Source organism: Fusarium proliferatum (assembly GCF_900067095.1).
Source record: "Fusarium proliferatum ET1 genome assembly, contig: FPRO_scaffold005, whole genome shotgun sequence".
In the NCBI taxonomy this organism is placed as follows: domain Eukaryota; kingdom Fungi; phylum Ascomycota; class Sordariomycetes; order Hypocreales; family Nectriaceae; genus Fusarium; species Fusarium proliferatum.
In genome coordinates this window covers 873,138-883,118 of record NW_022194794.1, presented here as the reverse complement: position 1 = coordinate 883,118, position 9,981 = coordinate 873,138, and the positions used below count along the sequence as shown (strand labels likewise).

Sequence of the window (9,981 nt, the reverse complement as noted above, 5' to 3'; positions counted from 1 at the left end):
TATATCGCACGATAGTTGACGACGGAGAGAAGAGTAGGAAGTACAGTCAGTAGTAATACGCGCAGTAGAACTACCCTTCCCCCCCCCCCACCCCCCCCCCCCCCAACTTGTCTCTTCCCGCATCGGCCAAGTCCGAAACAAAAAGAAGGGCTAGAAGAAAAAAAAATGATCTGACAGATATGTTTTACCGGCAGAGGTATCCGGGCTACGGGAAAGTCAAGTCAGGTTTGGGGTTACACAAAGGAAAGCAAATTAAAATATGCGGTGAACAAAGGGAGAGAGCGGGATAAAAAAGAGAGACATTGGCGCTAATGCACCCGAAACAATGGTTCGGTATCCATTGAGAGAGGGGAAAATACGCCGAATGGACAGGCTTGGGTCCCTGTGCATCCACACCTACAGAGGTACAGAAAAAGTAAAGAGATAACAGTGACAGGACAGGGCAGGACAGGCTTGACACTGACACTGACAGGGAGGGCGATACGAGAAGAAATGGAATCGTTATCGAAGGTTGATTTCTGAGGAATGCTTCTCGGGAGAAGCAAATTAATTGCATGTCGTGCAGATCCTAAATGTTAGTTTACGGTTTCAGAATGCTTTTGGTGTAGGTAGCCTGTAGTCAGCCTGTAGGGCATGTCAGTCAGTTGCTTGACTTTAGGGGTGTTGTCTCCCTGCTTTGTACTCTGCGAACCGCTATCATTTGGCATTGGATCACAATAGTTATCTCAATCACTTCCATCACCTGTCACCGAATAGAAAAACGTGATATCACCCATAAAATGTGATTTCACGAATCATGTCTCAAACCGTCAGCACACTTTCCGCCAAGTTTCAAGAGTCATTCCATCCTCCCAAGCAAGGGTTCTCTCCCAAGATACGACCCTACTCAGCATACAAAACGTCAATCTTGCTTAGGGATCAACAAACACCCACACGATTTCGGCACATAACAAAACAACCTTGCTCTGGGCCTTGGGGTCGTACAGACCGTGTTTCCACTCCGGTGAGAAAAGTAAGGGCGGGGACCCGTGATAGCCTACCCTTGCAAAAGAAAAAAAAGTCAGATCAGATTTTCTGACGCATGCTACGATAATCCACGGTTAAACGTGCTTTTTGCTACGTCATCTTGTACCTGGTGACTCCCGGTTGCCACGTTGTTTTGAGGGGGGAGTCTGGAACGCGGCTGTTGGGAATAGGACAGGTCACTTTTCTTTTTGGGAGGGGAGGGGAGGGGAGGGGAGGCTGAAGAGACAACAAGTGACAGCGGATGTTTAGTCCCGGTTCTGACAGCTTGGGCGGTTAGATATCGGTTTGCCTAAGCGGTGCTTACATTAGGTCATCTCAGACTGTTTGTGAGCAATCCCATCTCGTGTTTGTAGTTACACAGTCACGGTCACGGCCACAGTCGCAGTTGTCCAACGACTTGAGCATAAGCAGATGTTTTCTCAGCAACTTCTCTTTGTTGTCTATGAACCTTGATGTCTTTCCTTTGGTCTTGTGAGCAAACCCTCGCCAAATGACGAAAGAAGTTGGCTGCAAGAAAAGACCCTGCATCTTAAATTTGCCACGGGATCTGACCGAATGTGATATCTTTTCATCTGATATCCGCGCAACATAGGAAACATCATGACAATCAGCCAATCAGCCAATCATAGACTGTCCCCTCCACTCTCTTGTCCCCAGAAAAGAGATGACATCTACTCAATCTCAACAACCGAGACAATCGCCAACCATTTACCGCATCATCTGGGCCCCAAAACCCCCCCTGGTCAAGGCCACTAAACTCATAAAGTATTCCTTACGAATCATACACAACATTACCAAAGACACTTCCATCATCGCAACCCTCCACTCCTTGCAAATTAAACTAATGCGTGTAAGTTAGTGTCACTTCGGCCACTAATGCAGCCTGTGCCGGAGATCCATGTCGGTGGGGTTCTTCTTTTTCGAGCAACACCCGACCGGCGACGTACGTCAAAGAGATGATCGTTCTGGACCTCGGCGTCTAGCGCTCGGTGGTCCGATGACCTAATAATTGGCGGTACGCTAAGGCTGAGAGTACAGGTACCTACATAATGTTATCTCTCGGAGGGGGCGTTTGGAGATACCGCAAACTTTATTGTTTGCGGGGGAGTGCGGAGGAATGAGAAAACAAGACCAGAGATTTTTTTCCCTTACTTAGGCTACCAGACGGGATTGATAGGGAATCATGGAAACTCGCTAAAGGTCAAGCAAATCATCGCAGCCTCGCAGCTCAAGGCTATAAATATTCAGCTGTGTCTCGTAGAAGACAACTAAAAAGATATCATCAACTAGAATCTCACATCATCTATTCTCCAAGTTGTCGCACCATGAGTAGTAAACCATCTGTTCTCATCATCGGCGGAGGTGTCTTTGGAACCTCCACCGCATACCATCTCATCCAACGCGGCTACACCACCGTCACAGTGGTCGATCGTTTCGAGGCCCCGTCTCGCGACTCAGCCGGCACTGACCTGAACAAGGTTATCCGTGCAGACTATCCCAACCCGTACTACGCTCAGCTCGGCCTCGAGACCCTTGACGTGTGGAAAGATCCAGACTCTCTCTTCAAGGGTCTGTATCGCGAGTCGGGATGGATCATGGGGGGTCATGAGGAGACGAATCAGTGGTTGGAGAACGCTAAGGATTTGGCCGAGAAGAAGGGGAGACAGGGAGTGGAGTATCTGGATGTTGAGAGGATCAGAGAGAAGTGGCCTGCTCTGACTGGGGAGTTTCCGGGCTGGACTAATCTGTACAGTCCTCAGGCTGGTTGGGTATCATCAACACTCCATATCTATCGATTCTCGACACTGACTTGCTCTAGGTCCCCTCAGGCCAAGCCCTTCTCCGCATGGCCAAAGCTGCAGAGAAGAATGGCGCAAAGTACATCACCGGCCATGCAGGCCAGATCAAGGAGCTCCTATACGAGGACGGAAACTGCAAGGGTGCCGTTGCCGCTAACGGGGAGATTCATCGCGCCGATAAGGTCATTGTTGCAGCTGGAGCAGGTCTCCCGGCTCTTGTCGAGGGAGCGAGAACTGATGTCAGAGCGGAGACTTCGGTAATCTGTGTGATGAAGCTGGAGCCACACGAGATTGAAAAGTACAAGGACATTCCCATCATTGACGACTTTGAGCAGGGTATGTGACACTGAAATTTGCGATGATTGGAGTGCTGATAGTGGATAGGCATCATCTTTCCTCCTGATGAGAATGGCCTCATTAAGCTATGCAGTGTTCGGCTTGTGACCAACTATTTCAACCATGTGCACTCTGGCGCCTCAGTCTTGCATTCAGTGGGCGACTATCCTTTCGATGGATGCCCCAAGGAGCTCGAAGTCGAGATTCGAAAGTTTGTTCGAGAGATGATCCCTGAGCTCGCAGATCGACCCTTTGTCCACACCCGTCAATGCTGGTAAGCAATCCTCCTTATCAAGCCACTTATACCTAACAGCTCTACCAGGGACGGCATGGCCTCAGATCTCAACTTCCGCATCTGCCCTTATCCTGACACAAGTAACCTCTACATAGCAACAGCCGGTTCAAACCACGGCTTCAAGTTTCTCCCAATCATTGGAAAGTACGTAGTCGACCTCCTAGAGGATTCTCTTGATTCGGGCCTCAAGAATCTCTGGAGCTGGAAATTCGGAAAGAAGCCCGATGATTTCCAAGATCCTCATCCCTTTCCCCGCAGAGACTTGAACGAGTTGACGGGCTGGAAGGGGAGAAACGCTCCAGCGGAGGGAAAGCTGCCTTGGACGTGGAGCCGTAGTCGTCTCTAGTGGGGTGTAGATGTAGTGGATATTTTAGTTTACTCACATCTCACGACTGGAAATCTTTCATCAAAATAGATCCGCCAATGTAGGCCTAGACAGGGAATAGAAATCATCACATGACAATGCACTAGCTACTTAGTTAGTCAGTTAGTGAGGGAGATCCGCTCGTATGGATCTGCGTGGGAACGCTAAAGTTTGAACTATCTTGAGATTTAGCGTTGTTTTCTCTGGCGGCCCTGTTTTCTCACTTCATCTTGTCCGTGGCGATGTTTGAGTTATTAATTGAAGGACTGGAAGTTTATTTCCCGTTTTAGACGGACGAGAATGCAGTCCAATGCCGTGAATGCCCGCCCGTCGGTATCACTGCGGCGTCAGAGTTGGGCCTTCCAGTAGTTGAGTACCTATAGGGTACTAATCTTGACCCATTGGTCATTTGCTAGGTAGTCATTGAGTTGTTTTTCGTATAAAGCCGCAAATAGTCTCAGTTTTGCTTTTTATTCCTCTGAGTAAACACCGATTTGTTTATTATTTATACCATTGTTTAGTGGCTCTGCTGTGAAACTCTAAGATTTCCTAGTGGAGTATCACATATGTGACTCGTCATTATCCAGCATCTCGGTACTTATCACACCGCACTAGGCAAACATGGGCAAATTCCAGGGTCGCAAGTTCGTGGCCTGCACGGCATGCCATTCTCAAAAGCTAAAATGCAATGGAGGTGCGTATTTCAATTAGTCCTTTCAAGGCTATTGTTGATCGTATGTAGATATTCCATGTCACCGGTGCATTCAACGAAATAGAGAATGTGTATATCCAAAGAAAGACAAATTCATCACGGTGCCAGAGAGTTATCTTCGTGATGTCGAGGAAAAAGCCAACATCAATAGTCAGTTCAGCTTTTTGACTGGAACAGACGATTCAACGACACTCTTCGATGCAGGCCAACTGTCTCCTACGAGTGACACCAGTCACTTAAAGGATTTGTGTCCAGCAGAAGTCTTTATACAGAAGTTGACAAACATTTCTGCCTTACTACACCCATACATACAGACTGAATCATGTCAGCAGCTACAAGTGGGTGAAGCCGGTGAATTAGTTCCTTTTCGTCTGAAATCCGAGGCTGGAGGTGAGTGGAACAGATGAAAACTCACCAAAACAGAAAATATACTGATTCAGATCCTCTTAGGGTCTCAGATGTTAGTAAAGCTTCCGTCAGAAAAGCAAGCTATGCATCTTCTACGTATCTTCGAAGCAGCAAACGGTGAATATCATTGGTTTCTCCGTCAACGATTTAGAGATCGGATACGGCAGACATACTCCCAGCCTACAAGTCACGTCGACGACAGAAATTGGTTCTGCCAACTGTCCCTGGTTTTGGCTCTGGGTCAAGCTCTGGAGGAGGAACCAAAACAAGAGTCTGAAGAGACTAATGACCCATGGCATTTCAATCAACCTTCAGCTCCATTAGATCTTTTTGGACAAGCTGTGCCTTTATTAACTATCTCCGAGACTTTAACATTGGAGGACCTTGAAACACTAAATCTCATGGTAAGCTAAAGCTTCTGTTTCAGAGGAGGCATGAGAAGTAGCTGACCGTTGCATAGGCTTATTACTGCCATTTTACAAATCGCCCAAAGTCAGCTATTATCTACATCAGCCAGAGCATAGCGCTAGCAAGGCTACTCCAACTTGACGACCCAGAAACATACAAACCCAGGATTTCGAAACGGCAAGACAGTGAAAGCCAACAAATCACCAAAGAGCACATGCTTCGACTATGGTGGACGACAGTCTGTCTGGATAAGACACTTGCCTCAGAACTTGACTTGACGCCAGTGTACTTGAGCCCATCTCTGGAGTTGCCGTTGCCGTCTTCAGAAGGTTTATCATCAGAGGATGAGGAGGAGTTCTTCGATTTGGAGCTATTGCTGGTAGAGATTCAATCTCAAAGCTAGAAACTGTTGTAAAGTTGTTCTCTTTCTCAAGTATATGGTTATGGAGTCATGGTATTGAAATACAGTGGTGGAGTTTCTAGGGGACAGTCATCTAAGTGCAACACAGAGATCTTCTACTTTCTCCCAACAGTTGATACCATGGCAGGTCCTGGTGATTGATTAGATGGTCAAGCCTCTGTGGTATGTTGACGTCGTAAGTAGTGGTCTCATGAGGATATTCTGGTGAGGAATAAACTTTCTTTACAATAGTATACTGGAATCGAATCTAAATACCTATAGCCTTCCGACTGGAAATAGTTCTTATTGTGAGATAGTATTCTATCAAAAGACCAGGCAGTATAAAGGGTCCCAAAAGTTGATATAAAAGAACGGTTAACAACCACATTGTTCAACATCAAAGAACGAAGACGGATGAGTTTATGGATTGAATTATCTGACTCAGCTAAGCAGAAGTGCTTGGGCTATAGATAAATCATCAAGTGCCAGATACCAAAAGTTTTATTTCAAATAGCAATATAACCAAAGCTTCCTTGAAAGTTCCAACCCTAGTTTAATCCTTTCAAGCTCTGTTAACAAGATGAGGCGGGAAAAGACATAACATCTCCATCCGAGACGTGGATCGCTTCTTCAAGGATCGATGGAACATGAGATTTCAGGCCAGAAGCCCGCCACCATCTACTGCTAACCATGCACCAACAATCTCTCACTCAGAATACAGTAAGCCACCAATAAAAGCAACAAAAACGGGAATATATCCCCAATGAAACCACTCATTCCCCCCAATAAGCGACTTGCTCACGAACCCATCAGTCGTCAGCATGAAAAGGGCCCCAAGCAATCCCATCCCCATGAGCTTCTTATCTCCAGTCAAGGCGTTGTTGATGAAAAGGTAAGAGATGACGATATTGCGTGCGCCTTGTAGACGTGCGAGGGATAGGCAGGTCTTTCGGCTCTGAGGATCGGCCGGAATGGGGAATTTGACGATCTTAAGGGTGGCTTCTGGTCGGAACATTGAGTTGATGCCGATGAGGCCGGGGATGGCGGAGATGACGATGGCGCCGCGGTACAAGAAAGTGTCCCACATGATGAAGATTTCTGGGGTTTGTGATGTTGTAGGAGGGAAGATGAGGTTGAGGAACACGTAAGATTGGATATGAATGTCAGAACCCTATATCACTCCATGACGTGCGGACATAAGCACTATCCCCGTCGCGGTGTATTAACTGTATCTCCGATTCATGTTATGGTAACCTGCGCTGCTATTTGGAACTGTTATATAAAAATAGGGGCAATTATTTCTGATGTTAATCATTTGTAGAAACCAATGCTTCAACACGCGTTGGACAACCGTTGGTGGCCTTTCAGAGTGTGCTACGGAAGTTGTTCATATTTGACTATATTATGCAAGACGAGTAGAACAAGTCAAGAATTGATTAATTATCAAATTATATTCATTCGGACACTATATATTGAAGATGAACTACGGTAGATCAGTTATGGTGAGTGAATTATCAATATAGATATGTAAATCATTGACCATTATGTTATGCTTCAGAAAGCTCCCTCAAAGTCCACTGTACAACAATGCTGCGGATTTTAGACGGAATAAACCATAGTAACAGACCTTTCTTATGAACCATGAGACGGGTGGAGTGCTCCGTGCAAGATGGGTTGAGTAGAATATTCCATCAACTTACAGGCCTAGACGCTTCCATCCTTGGACCTGTAGACATGACAACTATACACTCAGTTGATCTTACTGGATTTTCATCATTCTAGCTCAAGCTAAGAATAAATTACCCCTTGTGGAGGACCGGGCAGCTTGTATACAAGTCTACTACTGATTGGTGTCAATATCTGATCAAGGGATGGATGTGAATGGCTAGCCAACACTTGCCCAAGCCCAGTCACAAGGTCAGACTAACACCAAAACATTTTCCGCTATGGAATTATAGGATATACAATGCGGAATTATACAAGTGACCTGGACATGTATATCCAGTGCAGGTGTCGGAGTGTTTGCCCATCTACAGAAGCATACAAAGCCATCATCTGACCAACATCAACATCAACAACGCCACGATAAGAAGCCCAACCCCACCCACCACGGCCGTAAAGCATTTCCCCATCCGTGTCATAGATACGTCCCCTATCTCGGGACTATCTACGTCACCCTCTCTCGCGATAACGCTACTGTACCCCGCGTTTTGACGCTCTCATTCGACCATCCCAAAAGGGTTATGTTAACCCGCAGGCGGTCCTCGAAATGTAACCAGATCTGGGTTTCGCTGGCGTTTATCTTGACGATATGCTTGACGTAGAAGCAAGGTATGGCATAAAGAAAAAGAAGGCTGCTGTGTAGATGATTGTGACTCTGTAACTAATTACTCTATACCATTGTTTGTCTGTCTGTGAAGGATACGTCTTTCATCATGCTTATCTTTTCGGAGAGTCTTCATCCTTATACGGTTCATACTGTACTTGTTGTATCGTTTTGTGCCACTGCTTGTGTGTGTTTGGGCCTCTTGGCTCATGCTCTTGTGTACAAGCGAAAGGCTCTCAATCGATATGCGTATCCATCATCTCCCCCACCAGAACCTGTAAAGAAGACTGCTCCAGTGGACTATACTACTGTTTACCCTCCATCGCAAAGACACGCTCTGCCTGAGATATCGCCTGACTTTGGCTCTGGCGATGTTGACCTGTGTGTGGCATCAAAGCCTCTTCTGAGGTTGGACGAGGACTATCGTCATGCCAATCCCAGCACATTCAACTTCACCAGCTTCAGCGTTGGAGAGATCCGACGACTTGGAGACTTCCCTGACTATGCAAAGCTGTCTGGTGTTCCTCTACCAGAGCCATTAAAGAGCTTCAATGTCGACAAGGCAATGCCGAGACCATATCGCCCATTCCGGTGGGCCTATCACCAGACCATGTGTAAGTGCTACCCCATCGCCTCAATACAGCGACGAAAGGCTAACACCAGTTAAAGCGCTGAAGAAGATGGACCCAGATTTCTGGCTAGAGATAGAGAACACATATCGTGAACGCGTCGCCCAGCGACAAGCCCTTTACGCAAAGCACGGCAAAGATGTCCTCCAGGCCTTACCCGGCTCAGAGTTAGCATGTAAAGAGCTTATGGAGATGGTCATTCAATTCCTTTGCGCGCGATATCCTCAAGCATTTGAACTCCATGGTAAAGTCTTTGTCAACCACATTCTGGCAGTCAAGGAAGATCTTGATCAGACCGAGCCTCTGCTCTTCCTTCTCAATCACGTCCCTGAGGATTTCGCACTCACATTACGAGATCCTGCGACAGGACGGTATTGCTTCAGAGCCGGTGTGATTTGTTCCTCTGTTGGGTGGAAGCTGAGTGAGAAGATTGGACTGGGATTGCCCGAGATACATGCCCCAGTGCCTGATTACAAGGAAAAGATGGAGTTTAGCATGGACCGGTACGTCAACTTGAACCCTGACATAGTGATACGTTACTAATGGAATGGCAGATTCTTCACTAAAATGCCCACCAACAGCCCCATCCAGCGCGGATCCTGGGGGCTCGAAGTCGGTCAGCCGCTCTTCATCCCCGCCGAAGACCCCGAGTTCAAGATTCGAGAAGTTCAAAACACGTCTCTTACGGAGGAAGACATTTCTCTTCGAGTTGACTGGCAGACCCTACGTCGTCTACCTCTTTCAGGCGCTATCGTCTTCAACTTCAAGGCCTTATTCACACCAATGACTGAGTTTAGAGATGAGCCGTACGTTCCCTCTTTGGTCTTGAAGGTGTTGAATGAGGGGAAGGAGAACATTATGAAGTATAAGGGAACGTGGCATGTTGAGCATATTACGAAGCCGACGCTGAGGAAATGGGAGAGGGAGCAGATTGAGAAGGGGTTGATCCCTCAGGATTGGGAGGTTACTACATTGGCGGAGAATCCGTTCTTCCCTGGATGGGAGAGGAAGTGGACTGTCAATTGAGTGAAGCAGTAGATATGGATATGTTATGAAGCGAATTCAACTTATTTCTGGCACAATGGTATTCTATGAGCTCGGTATATCGTGATGGCTTCATTCTACAAGTTGATGTCACATAGTTGGACGATAGGGACTGTCTCAGAAGGCCGGGTCTGGTGTCAGCAATGAGTGTTTGACTTCACTGTGGGAATCTTGACTGTAAGAGCTGAAATAAAAGCTTCATTTTTGGCTCTTCCATCTATCAAAACAATGCGT

At 46.7% G+C, this 9,981-nt stretch overlaps 4 protein-coding genes across 4 annotated transcripts; 3 read left to right on the top strand and 1 right to left on the bottom strand.

The window, feature by feature from the left end:
* Window positions 1-2,351: 2,351 nt before the first annotated feature.
* On the top strand, window positions 2,352-3,802 carry FPRO_10558 (uncharacterized protein; the record flags this gene model as incomplete). Its single annotated transcript, XM_031231534.1, has 4 exons — window positions 2,352-2,795; window positions 2,846-3,161; window positions 3,210-3,435; window positions 3,484-3,802. The coding sequence occupies 4 exons, from the start codon at window positions 2,352-2,354 to the stop codon at window positions 3,800-3,802; spliced, it is 1,305 nt and encodes a 434-aa protein (XP_031081561.1).
* Window positions 3,803-5,023: 1,221 nt separating this feature from the next.
* Window positions 5,024-5,751, top strand: FPRO_10557 (uncharacterized protein; the record flags this gene model as incomplete). Its single annotated transcript, XM_031231533.1, has 2 exons — window positions 5,024-5,344; window positions 5,401-5,751. 2 exons carry the CDS (start codon window positions 5,024-5,026, stop codon window positions 5,749-5,751), a joined length of 672 nt encoding a protein of 223 aa, XP_031081560.1.
* A 703-nt stretch (window positions 5,752-6,454) lies between these two features.
* On the bottom strand, window positions 6,455-6,835 carry FPRO_10556 (uncharacterized protein; the record flags this gene model as incomplete). Its single annotated transcript, XM_031231532.1, has 1 exon — window positions 6,455-6,835. One exon carries the CDS (start codon window positions 6,833-6,835, stop codon window positions 6,455-6,457), a length of 381 nt encoding a protein of 126 aa, XP_031081559.1.
* A 1,348-nt stretch (window positions 6,836-8,183) lies between these two features.
* On the top strand, window positions 8,184-9,729 carry FPRO_10555 (uncharacterized protein; the record flags this gene model as incomplete). The annotated part of the gene is made up of 3 exons (XM_031231531.1): window positions 8,184-8,688; window positions 8,744-9,206; window positions 9,258-9,729. The coding sequence occupies 3 exons, from the start codon at window positions 8,184-8,186 to the stop codon at window positions 9,727-9,729; spliced, it is 1,440 nt and encodes a 479-aa protein (XP_031081558.1).
* Between the last annotated feature and the right edge of the window lie 252 nt (window positions 9,730-9,981).